General features: G+C 40.4%; 1 protein-coding gene across 1 annotated transcript in view; it reads right to left on the minus strand.

The window, feature by feature from the left end:
- LOC126284984 (clathrin heavy chain) overlaps nucleotides 1–13,107 on the minus strand; it is a 137,536-nt gene that overhangs the window by 45,564 nt on the left and 78,865 nt on the right. The window contains exons 3-13 of the mRNA XM_049984274.1: nucleotides 6,118–6,267; nucleotides 5,883–6,001; nucleotides 5,646–5,807; nucleotides 5,415–5,528; nucleotides 5,164–5,337; nucleotides 4,794–4,970; nucleotides 4,557–4,682; nucleotides 4,052–4,240; nucleotides 3,224–3,406; nucleotides 2,478–2,615; nucleotides 2,275–2,386 (exon numbers count right to left, since the gene is read on the minus strand). Coding sequence (XP_049840231.1) covers nucleotides 2,275–2,386; nucleotides 2,478–2,615; nucleotides 3,224–3,406; nucleotides 4,052–4,240; nucleotides 4,557–4,682; nucleotides 4,794–4,970; nucleotides 5,164–5,337; nucleotides 5,415–5,528; nucleotides 5,646–5,807; nucleotides 5,883–6,001; nucleotides 6,118–6,267 — 1,644 coding nt within the window. The remainder of the gene's footprint in view (nucleotides 1–2,274; nucleotides 2,387–2,477; nucleotides 2,616–3,223; nucleotides 3,407–4,051; nucleotides 4,241–4,556; nucleotides 4,683–4,793; nucleotides 4,971–5,163; nucleotides 5,338–5,414; nucleotides 5,529–5,645; nucleotides 5,808–5,882; nucleotides 6,002–6,117; nucleotides 6,268–13,107) is intronic.

A 13,107-nucleotide genomic window follows, 5' to 3' on the forward strand; every position in this document is an offset into this window, starting at 1 on the left:
TCAGATGTCATCCCACTTTTGAGTAATCAGAGCTCTCACATGCACCAACAAATTGGCTACTGGTATCAGCAAGGTGAACATGTAGTTGGTAAGTGCTCCTCTAGACATCCAGCCAGTTCATTCCCATGATACCCACATGACTTCACGTAACTGAGCAGTCAGGACAACAAAGGTCTGCGAGAAGATTATGAATTGCCAAGACTAAAATGTTGCAAAGAGAGTATCAGTCAATATTCTGGAAACAGCTCACCGAGCCAGTTTGTACTACAGTGTCAATGGACAGCAGTTTAATCAAATGGAGGGCTCTGCTAAAGGCTGTCAGCTCTGCAGTAAATACACTACACATTCCTGGCAGCAAATGGCACTCCTTACTGGCACGCAATGTAAAAACATATCCAGTCATCCACAGTTTTGAAGCCATTTGTGTGAAAGACGGCAACACCCTGAAAATTTTTAACTGACTAACAGATGCCAGGACGTCACAAATGCAGCCAAGACTTTCAAACCATTGAAGAAAATGTTCCTAACCAGTGGCCTAGGTACTATCCATGGTCAAGTGCAGAAGAAAACAGAGGGAATACAATCCAGGGAGAGGGGGGGGGGGGGGGGGGGAGGAGAGAGAGAGAGAGAGAGAGAGAGAGAGAGAGAGAGAGAGAGAGAGAGAGAGAGATATAGAGAGATAGAGAGATAGAGAGATCTTGCCAGAAGGAACAAAGGCGCATTCCAATTGCTAATCCCAGCCGAGGGCTAGAATCCCGAGTGACACGCCTCATGTGTAAAGAGAATGTGACACGTGGCTTGACTGGACAATAATGGCAACTGCATAGGAAACCAAGAGCTGGTAATGTGGAATCTGAAGAGGGGAAGATCAATTTGGGCAAGGAGATTCTACAGGACTAGTTTGAAAGACAGCAATGGACAGACACACATTGTTTAGTAGTTTCGAGGCTGAAGAGGTACCACCACTGTGCACATGGTTTATTTTTGTCTAAATTTTATACCTGGTTGTCTACTTTTTAAGTCTGATGCAGTTTTTACAGCAAGATGCATGTGTCGTCGTCTTTGGTGTATGTAGCTGAGACATTCATCAGAGACCAAAATTAATTACCTGATGTCAAATACTGTGGTCTGTTACTGTAACAAGAAGCCTTTCACTCTACACTGAATTTTGATGTGACTTTCACATTTGGGCGCAATTTAGAGTTCAAAGAAATCCACAAAGACATTTAATAGAAGTCGTTGACAGTAATGTGGAAGGTATTACCATTCACTTTTCTTCTGAATGAACTTCCACTTTTATGCTATCTCAGTTAACATGGAACAGTGTTTGCATAGCCATGATTAAATGGTTTACCTGTTTCAGCTATACCAGAAAAGTGCACTACATTCATTTTTTAAGCACTGTCATTTTAACCAACTTTCTCCATGGAACCTGTTTATTTAACATTAAAACAGGATTTATCTCTAGGGAAAACATGAAGCTTGAAAGCCTGCACTGTATTTAACACTTTTATTGACAGGAATTTTGAAATTTTTTACTTCTGTAACATTAAGTAATGCAAAAAGTTGACAGTTTGGAAAATATAGAAATTGTCACATAGAAGCACTGCAGCCAACAGCACTTATGTAACAATGGACATATATTTTCTATTGCAATTTAGTATGAATAGCATCTTCAGATTACATGAAATGCCAGTGACAGGTCAAAACTGCATATCAGGCTATCTTGACAGTGGAGAAACTTTACCACAGAAAACATTTTTACATTTAAACGCAAGGAAAAACTTGCACTAGCAATGTATGGATCTTCCTACTGTGAGGAGTTATTTCTTGTAAAAAAACCTGTAATTACTAATATATTAAAAACAAAGATTCCAAGACTTACCAAGAGGGAAAGCGCCGGTAGATAGGCACAATAAATAAAATCGCACAAACACACAGAATTTCGAGCTTTCGCAACCGGCAGCTGCTTTGTCAGGAAAGAGGGGAGGAAAAGGAAAGATGAAAGGATGTGGGTTTTAAGGGAGAGGGTCATTCCAATCCCGGGAGCAGAAACACCTTAGGGGAAAAAAAAGGATAGGTACACACACACACACACACACACACACACACACACACACACACACACACACACACAATTAGACACCACAACATTTTTTTGCTTAATCTGGCATAATTTTTCAGTGTTATCAATGCACTGAACATAATTTACAGGAAAGAATTCGTCTGCCTTTTACTTGCACAAGTTTTAGTAAAAAACTGAATGTTACATACCTGTATAATGCTCTAGTGCTCTTTGCAAAAGGCCAGCTTTCTCACAGAGCTGTGCTATATGGGCTCTGTCATAATGCGTGAACATTTGATTGCTAAGTATTGCATCAGCAACCTGGGGAAGATTCCAATGCATACAATAACAATATTGTAAATTTTTATGCAACATATAATAGCATCTATTATATACACCATGTTTTTTTTACCTGTGGTGCCGACATCAAATTCATTTCCAACAATCTTGTCTGTAATGGTCCTTCAGCAGGTCTATTATTTTTCAGAGCGTCCAATAAGAAGGCTGTGCACTGTGGTACCATGTTTTGCTCCATGAAGATGTCCACAATCTGTAAAATTCACATACTATACTATCTTGCCTCTTATTCAGATTAGTGTTTCACACTTCATGCTGAATGAGTGCTCAACTGAAACCCAACCACAAAATAGTAAACACTGTGAATATTAAGTACATATTAACTGGTGGAATAAGGATGAAATGCTTGTTTAGTTTTGTGTCAAGTAGTTAGAACAAGAAAATCCAATCTCATGCTAAATAATGTCTGTGACAGAAGACTTTATTTTCTCCAATTTGAAAAGCAAAACGAACACAATGCATAGCCATGCATATCTTTTATCCTCTTATAAGGGAGCTCACAAATTACCACCCCCCCTCCACTAAATGTTAGAGATATTTAGTTTCTGAAAAAAAATTTTAGTAGGAAAATGAACAGTAACCAATGATCTTTTTCTTCCAATCTTAGTATTTATAGTAAGATTGGTTCAACTATGCAAACTACTTTAAGATCTAGTTTAAGCTGAAGCACAAGTGGTTTATACTCATACTGTTTAATTCATCACAACAATCAGTGTGTGAACAGCCAAATTATTAGTATAATCATTGCAAACACACTTGTTACTTCAAGATACATGCCACAGTACACAACAGGAGGTTTACCTGATTTATATCTGCAAGAGGTTCATCATCTTGAACTAACATCTGTGCAAAAGTAACTCCCTGGTCAGGATTTATGCGCATGACATTTCTCAGTAGGAATATGTAGTCTGGGGTGTAACCTACTTTTTTGGCATACAACACTATCTTCTGGAACTGTCCAGTCTCAGCAAAACATTGGATGACCTGCAAAACATTTAAAAATAAATTATTATTTGCAAGCTAATCTCCGAATTTTTGGTTGACTGAAATTTATGCAATATCTTCGACAAATACGAGACTGACTGGGGAAATGTAGAAAGTTATTAAACAAGTAATTTTCTATTTACACACACACGTAATCTTTATAGCTATCAAATATGCAGTGAACCCTGGCAAATACAACTAATTTTACTTGGATAAGGGTGACAATATTAAATAGTTTGATAATTTGAATGAAGTAATACAGGAAGTGCCAGGCAAGAGATCCCATTAGAATGGTGGTAATGTGTACAAATCAAGAAAATCTCTTGAAATGGCTTTTTCAGCATCCTCTAAGTGTAAATTGCAACTATGAATTAGAACACAGGGTGGGGCATGGGGGGGAGGGGGGGAGGAAAGGGGTAGGGAGCAGAATTTTCTGTTTAATGATTATGTTTTACTATTAAAATACTTTTCACACAGCAAAAGCTCAAACCACATTATGTATTAATCTTACAAGGTAGTTTGTTTTAATTCAATACAAATTTAACCACTCTTTATATTAAAGTTACTGGGAAATTTATATTAGGAACAACTGTTGATGTTTAAGTACAATGTTTACTTATTTAAGTAACTTTACTGGCTACATACCTTATTGGGAACGTTAGCTCTCAGATATACTGACAACGCTAACGTGGGATCCGCCTGCTTTACCAGATCTCCAAGCTCTTCTGAGCACTCTAGTTTGTCTTCTTTCAGCCATTTTTCCAATAATTGTTTACGGCCTTGCTGTAGGACAGGCCTACACAGTTCCAGACTTTCGTATTTGTTTAATTGCCCCTGAAAAACATACCTTTTGTTACAGCCACCATGTCACACAATTCTACATAAAATCTATTTCATTACTCAAAACCAATTGCATAAACGAAGTCTCACTGAATGACTTCTGTCTTCTGCAACTAATGACACACACACACACACACACACACACACACACACACACACACACACACACACACACACGAAGGACACCCAGAATACCAACAAATCTCCGTTCAGTTTGTAGCAGATTATTTACTGCACTCTTTTCAACTTTAATACATCTTCTTAGAAGTCTTTTCTCCTTTTAATTTAAAACTGTTTCTATCAATCTCACCTGGTCCAATAAAATACCAAAATACTGCAACAGAGGAGAAGTCTGACCCTGCGGTGTAGGTACTTGCTGGAAACGCTGAATAGTCTGCGGTGTTCGCAAAATTCCTTTCGGTGCATTTGCAGCGACCTTAAAAATTTGGATTCATATATCAGTATTAATTTATAGATTGGGGTACAACTATAGATCATCCTATTTTAAAATTCAGCAACGAACTAGGTCCTTACTAATGAAATATACCTTGGCAGCCTCTGCATACTGTCCATTTTGGAACAGTAGATTGAATTTTCTAACAAACAAGTCCTCTGCACCAGCAAGATTATTACGTACAGCCATACGCAAAGCCAAATCTGGATTCTGCAGTACACTATTTATGTAAGGTATTATATTGTCTTCTTCAACACTTACAGACAGCACCTGTAACAATTTTTACTGTATCTTTTGTGAACTGTGTTATTGTGTGTAATAACACATCTTTTCTTTGTCTACAACAAGGAGACAATCAACTGGCAGATCTGATCCAGTTCATGAACTTTAGCACATCTTGCCTTATATGAAATTACCAAATTTATCTGTTACAGATTTTCATAAAAATTTATTATGCACAAACCTGTCCTTTACGGTTGACTCCAATGATTCCCCCTGATGATTCATGTGGTGCAGTTACAAATATTGTATCACCACTTATTCTGTTCATGTATATGCATACTGCTGTTTCAATGTCGTACAAGTGAATGTACCCATATTTTGTAATTAGGTAGATAACATCGTACTTCGCACTGACCTAGAAAGAAATATGATCAAACTTCAGTACAGGTTTATAGATGTATGGTTGCAGGTACAAGGAAGGAGAAAACTAACCTGCATAGCTACAGGAAAATCATTCTGTGCTTCTGGTGGAAAGAAAACATCCACAGCTTTTTTTGGGAATGGCTGATTTCCTGCTGGTGGGTGGCCAACTTCAATTATATGCAGCTGAAAAGAGAAATTTGTTTTTGAGTATGAGCCGTTTTATCTCATTTGTAAATTGTGCACTCACTGGACAACGTACTCATTTTGTTAAGTTTAGGTAATTGGGAATACTCCACTAACCTTACCACCTTGCAGTGTCCTTACTGCAAAACAGAAAAGAGTTGATGGTTCTGCATTACCTTCCATCTTGAACTGGGCAAAGGATGCAGCATGACCTTCAATAGGTTGTGAACATTTACGTTCCACTGAATACAGTTGCATTGCACCAACTACTCTGCTTTGCTATAATATACAAAAAAGATTACTTAGTTGACGAATACCTTTGTGACACTAGAAACGCTTGTTTGGATTACTTACCTGTGCAGATATTCCAATAAGTAGCAACCACGACTGCTTTGGGTCAGTTCGATAATTAATAATTTGGCACCCATTTAAGCTTGAGTGTCTATCGAACATCTTCTGAGGAACAGAGTCGCCTGAAAACATTGCAGACAATTTTATTATGATCACTATATACAAAAGAGAACATTAAGAAGTTTGTTGCTGACTTATTAAGTTACAGTATCTTTCCATATATTTAAATTTGTATTACCCTCCATGCTCCAGTGGTACACAGATGTCTCAGTGACAAGAGCTAGCGTATTAAGTGAAATCCATTTCCAAAATATAACGTCTTCTGTCATTGTATGTGCTTTCATTTTGCTCTTCATTTCAATGTTGAAAATCTGAAGTGTTTTCTGAGCTGTAACAAAATAATTGTATTAACAACATATCCTTTAACTACCATCCAAATTCACCAAAATTAATTTACACTGCCTGACCAAATGCAACCTGGAAGACATGGAATGATGTCAATTTAACTCTGTAGATGTACACCACTTGAAAATTTTGTGTGTGTGTGTGTGTGTGGGGGGGGGGGGGGGGGGGGGGGTTGAAATTTTCTAGCAGATAGAATGGCCAGAACACTATGTTAGTGTTAAAAGGTTTCATGGGGTTATATAAGCAGATTAATCATCAGATGAGTGATCACTGAAGCGGGTGGATAGCATTATCAGCACTCAACACTTTGAATGGGGCATTATAGTATGTCTCCACCAGGCCAACTGGTCAAATTGTGGAATCCATAGATTTATGGGGCAGCCTCATCTGACAGTGCTCCAGGTCAGACTGCATGGGAGAACAAGAGCAGTTTTAACTTCCAAGTTTACAGTCGACAACGAGAGAGGAACACTGTACAGTGATCGAATCTCCTCAATCCTGGACCACTGATGAATGGTGTTACAGTTTAAGCAATGAATTGCTGTTATTTGTCCCCTGAATGACAATCAGCAAATATCAGGGTGACCTGGGTAGAGGCCCCATTCTTCCCATCTATTGGAGACCCACAGTTTTATTACCCATGGCATTGTGGTGTGGGAAGCCATCCAAGACAACTTCCTGTTACAGCTGGTAGTGACAAGAAACTGACAGCAGCATGTGTCTGACATCCTGTGTCATCTGTTCCTTTCATGCAACATCATAGTATCATTTTTCCTATAAGACAACATGACTTTCTCTATGAAACCTGTGCATGATGTACTACCATTGTCAGGAATATCCTCAGACCTTCCCCCCTGATAGAAGGTGTGGGACCAGCTCTAACACCAACTCTGTTTAACTGGTCATTGATATGCTGGCACTGGTACAGATTTAGGGCAGCCTGCCTTAGAAGAGGCTACAACAGCTTTACGACATCCTTCACAACTGAATTCAGGGCATGGGAGGGGGGTTATACTAGCAAAAAGTTCTCACTGCCCTGTACTTACAGTCCAAACACTTTGCAATAACAAACATCACATATCCTTAACCTCTGAAGTTTCACTGTCTCCCATCCTCTTCTCTGCTCTTAAATTTTGACATGCACTGTATATTTTTGCAACATACAGAAATTTACAAACAAATTGAAACATATGAAAAAATTATCACAATTTGATATTATAAAAAGGAACCTCACTGCACAGAAAATGGAAAAGAATGAAACATACAGGGTGCTTTAAAAATGACATTAAAACTTTGAAAATTTATATAAATTAATCCATAGCACCTACAGAGGTGATTTTATGTCAATTTGTAGTCTCACACAGTTTTCTAGTGCTTAATCACACTGTAAGGAGCAGTAGTGGCAGTTGCATTAAAGATGGCTGACTTCAATGGACACGAGTGTGATAGCTGTGTGTTTTGGCGCGCGCGCGCGCGCGCGCGCACACACACACACACACACACACACACACACACACACACACACACACACACACACACACACACACACACACACACACACACACACACACACACACACACACTATTTGAAGGTTCTCAAAGAAGCCAATGAGCAAACATTCAATAATGATTGGTGGGGGTGAAGTGGAGTGGAGAGACAGGGGGATGGGGTCAAGGGACCAAACAAGGTCCGCAGTTCCTCAACCAAAGTGTGGCACATGCACAAGTAGATGCATCTGAGAATGTTTTCTGATCTCGTCGGGAGATTTCTAACATTAAAAGCAGAGATGAAGCAAATCAGGAAGTCAGGAGATGTGCAGCCACACGGCTTGGTATGCAATAGGGAATGTCAGTCCAACCACTAATCATTGCAGTCAAGAGCACCCAGCATTCAACAGAGTGCAACATCACGAATAGGAAACTGGGTGAGGCAAATCACATGTCAAAGATAAGAACATAGCAAAAGAGGGATGAAAGAGTAGCCTGGTCAAGGAAGTAGAATTTGGAAGCCCCCAGACCTAGCACAAAGCACTAGATACACTATCCCCAACCACACTTCCCCTTCTCTGGACTTAAATCAAGACCTTTTAACACTCAAAAATCACATTCATGGAGAAAACAGAACCAGGTAACCCACCCCTGAATTGCTTGATTTGCAGACTCATTGCGTCTAATACTGGCAGACTCAGCACTGAGGGCCAAAAGGAGGAGGCATTCCACCGAGAAATGAGCTGTCTACAGGGCTCCACTATGACAATTTGGGGGTGGCTTGTTAAACAGAAGAAAACAATGGGTTCATCCCGTATGAGCAATGCAGAGACAACATAGGACTGCTGATTCCTTCCAGGAGAAGCAGACGGAAGAATGCTGTGCTGCAGTAATGTCCTTGATTGTGTGTTATATTAGAAGAGGCTGTAACCAACCAGATGATCCATTTCGAATTGAGCAGGCCTCATGTGCACTCACAAACTGGCACCTGACAACAAGCCAACACAGAGCAAATAAGTGCCCCTCTAGCTAAATTGTCAGCCAGTTCATTCCCTGGGACACCCAAGTGACTTTGGATGCAGATGAAGACAACTGAGCAGGCAGGACAACAAAGGTTGGCAAGGAGGTCACAAATAGAGACTGAAGCACAGCAAAAATAGCATTGGTTAATATTCTGGCTCATTGAGTCAGTTCATGTTGAAACAGTCAGGGGACAGCAGTTCAATAAAATGGAGGCCTCTGCTAATGACCACCAGCTCTGCATTAAATGCTTAAAACGTTCCTGGCAGCAAATGGCGTTCATTACCAGCATGAGATGAGAAAATATATCCCATCATCCAGTTTTAGAGCTGCCAATGAAGAAGACTAGCACTCTTGAACAATGAAATGGACGTAACAGACCCTAAAAGGTCATGGGGACAAACAAGACTTTAGGACCTTTTAAGAGAAGGTTTATAATTTGGGGCCTGGGCAACATCCCAGGGGGAGTGTGCCAGGTGCAGAGGCCTGCCAGATAACACCTTTGAGCTGGGATTCAGCAGAAGCTACCAAGTGGAAGCTGTGTGAGGTGATTGCAATAATGCAGTCAATTCAACGTAATTAAGTGGTCTGGAGGTAGGTGAACCTTTCAAATGGTAATTTATGAGGTGGTTTGCACCTGCACCACTATTGCCTCTACTGAGGTATGAAGAGGAATCTCTTCACTGATATTTGTACAAACCAAAGCACAGATCCTCTAGATGACCTCTCAGGAGCAGCGCAGTTTTGAGAATGCCTGATAACGGAGCACTGGAGAATAATTGTCGCCAGTGAAATGCATTTCTTTGGGAGAAACTGCAGAAGACAAACCAATGTGTAGTTAAAGCAGGACACAGGAGCACCCATTAGAACTTGTCTGATAACAGGAATGATGGCCAGGTTATGCATGATGCCAGGAGGACCAGTCACAATGCAGTATCATTACCTGTCATGTGTGGGAACAGAACCACATCCAGACACCAGCTCTGAATCCAACTATGTAGGCACATCACACCTTCAGGGCCACCAGAGAAGCATTGTCTCATTTTACTCTTTGTCCTTCAGAAACTTGAGGGCAAGGTTTGTTGAAGGGGCTACCCACATTGAGCGTAGAGAGATTAGCCAGCACAAGCGCACACTCGTCACGACATTTCATTTAAAGATTGAGAAAGGCACCAGTATCCACAGAATTACCTTTGGGTCCCACTTTGTATGCATTAGATAATATAGGTAAGTCTCTGTGAAGACTTGTCTGGAGCTTGTGTGTTTCAACTAAGTTCACTGCAGAGGACAACTCCTGTAACTCGAGCACCAAAGCGAGTTTTAAGACATTCGCTGCAGTCACCGGTGCGGGCCACTAACACACTAGGCCAGGGCCGGCCAGAAATTCTGCATGCGTGGGGTGCTCCTGCACATGTGCAACTTCTGGGTCACAGCTTGCACACCACAGCCATCAGCATTTATGTAGTGCAAGTTTCTACGCACAGATGTCGCTTAATCCACTTCCTGGGATACTCTGTACCAGAGCATTCTAGTGCTCTTTCCACAGCTTGGAAGCCAACCATGGGAAGGCATTTCGCATATTAAACATTTAAAATACTGCCGCAGTCTACTCATTGAGATGTCTACTTTTATGTTAAAAGTAGAACCCAGTAAGACAAGTAATACAGTTAACAACCGTGGGTTTTTATTAAGGCAGCTTGACTTACTGCACGTACTGATCTAGTATTTAGGAAATAGAGCACTTAGTGACTTCCAACGAACCTTATTCATGATTTCAAGTAACATTAAACTAATGCAAGGTTTCCTGTAACTAATTCTCGGTGCCCTCAATTACACCCAAATAATTACTGTCTCACTGACCTCTGAACAGAATGATAACTGCAGACCTCTCAATCACCTGTTATTTCAATACCATTATTGCTGTATCTTATCAGTTCTATCTGAAATCTGCATAATAACTGACAGCTGAAGTCAATAAAACATCAAATTCATCTGAGTGTAGCACTTCACACATTAAAGAACCCTAAATGTAAGTAGACATTGGAACTATCGGTTTAATGACCTATTTTCCTTATAATGTAACATGGAGCAGAATGAGGCAATAATGCACAGTTAGTAAACAATTTTGAATTATGTAAGGAATAAATCCACACACATTTATCACTGGTCATGAGAAACAACATAATATCGGGCACAAAAGCACAGCTCATTGACAAATGCACGCAGTTGCAAAGATTTACATCACTTATGCTTGATCGAAACCTTGATTTATTCATTTTCATCACTGAGAAAAATCTTTCACAAACATATGTTTACCCGAGCATGGACATAACTCTCACGGCTTCTCGGTGCAGGCGAGGAAATTCTTGTTGCGGAAAATTTTCGTAGAATTCTTTTGTACTTCACACTGCAAAGAGCTTTTCCTTCAGTATTGTATTGCACTGTAGGTCGATCAGTTCCATCTGTGAATCATTCAGAGCATCGTCAACTGAGGACGAGAACAGTTGAGCAAAGAAGCAAATGACAGGAGAACTTAACATCTGCAAATCGTGATCGGAATTGTTCCTTAATTTTTACAATTAAGGACACGTATTTTTGAAATCTAGCACTTTCAGGGACCAGTCGAAGAGTTGGGAAATGTGCAGTGTTTTTTGTCACTAGCTGGGTCTCCCAAAGTGCAAGCTTCCTTTCATAGGCATCTACGTTTTTCCAAGACGTCAGAAATTATTTTCACCTTGCAAACTGACATTCATGCTGTTCATGTGAGACTATGTCCATGAGAAATGCAAGGTCTGATATCAAACAAGGGTCTTCCAACATAGGTTCACTTTTTCCCTTCTCATGCAAGACTGACTATGACCAAACGTAAATCAAAAATATTTTTATCATTTTACCTCGACTGAGCCAGTGTACTTTGGTATAGTAAGGTATGTCGCCATACTCCACTTCTAATTCCTCCAAGAACTGGCGATTCGTAAGCTTATGTGTTTTCAGGTAATTTACAGTATGCACAACGATGCAAAATGCAGTGAATTCCATACAACATCTCATCCGTGCGCCCTAGGTTTTTGTGCATCCATGCTTATGAGTCCTCTGATAGCCCTGCATTGATGGTGCTTCATGTGTTATCAAAACTAACCGATTCCAGTCCATAGTTACACCATCAATTGTTTGCTCGACAGCTTTGAGTAGGACCGCACCTGTAGTAGTCCCTTTCAAAGGTAATGAGTCCAAAACTTCCTCTGTTACACAAAGTGCAATATCGACACCTCGTATGTATATCACAACCTGAGCTATCTGCAGTATCTGTTGCTTCGAGCGCAACAGACAGAGCAACGAAGTCTTTAGCCTTATTAGCTGCCTGTGCACATCACCGGCCACAGCACTGATACGTCTTGTCACTGTTTGTTTGGATAGACAGATTTCTGAAACCTGCTAACGTTCGTGGGAGACAAGTTCTGCAGCATCAATCAGGCACCCTTTCACCAACTACCTTTCAGAAGCAGGTTTCCCAGATTGTGCAATTCCTAACACAATTTTAAAACTTGCTCGCAGTGAAGATTTAGTGTTGTCATTCTGGAAAATTGACAACAGTACACTGTACAGAAAAATAGTTTGTGTTACATTTATGTCTAAGAGTTCAAGAAGTATCAGTTACTTCGACGTACAGTAAAATAGAGATGTCTCATCCATTTTCTTAAGGACATCCGTTTTCTTAAGGACATTCATCTTGCTTTCCATTCTTCACTGTTGAGTACACTACACTCATCTTTGTGATACGTACTGAGTGTATTTCAATTGAAAACTTTTGCTGGCCGCCTATTATTCGGCAGCACAGCAAACACTGAGTATTTGCCAATGGCTACAAAAAAGAACTGCAGTTCCCAGTCATTTTTTAAACGACTGAGAACATAGATCTCCCGTCCTTTGCCATTTCGCAGTACTTCTCTGAGAAGGTTACGGTCACCAGGGGTAAACGAGACTGTTCTTGCTTGTACCACATGAACAGAAGTGGAGCCACCGCCGTTCATTTAGGACCTATGTTTAATAACAGATGTCGCTGTCACTTGTCGCACATGTGCAGCACTTCCGCACGTTTGCACACTGTGCAGTGTTTGGCCAGCCCTGCTCTGGGCAGGGCAAACACTTAAGAGCACGTGAGCTGAGAGCTGAAAACGAACCACAATCCTGCGAAACCTGTAAGCCCATGTTGTGCACGTATATAATATTGACAGCACATATAACGTCTGCACAAGAGGTGGTACCAGATGTAGAAACGGAAGTACACTTTAGCTGCATGCCAATTTTGGCAAAT

The sequence above is a fragment of the Schistocerca gregaria genome, chromosome 8 (assembly GCF_023897955.1).
Source record: "Schistocerca gregaria isolate iqSchGreg1 chromosome 8, iqSchGreg1.2, whole genome shotgun sequence".
Lineage (NCBI taxonomy): Eukaryota > Metazoa > Arthropoda > Insecta > Orthoptera > Acrididae > Schistocerca > Schistocerca gregaria.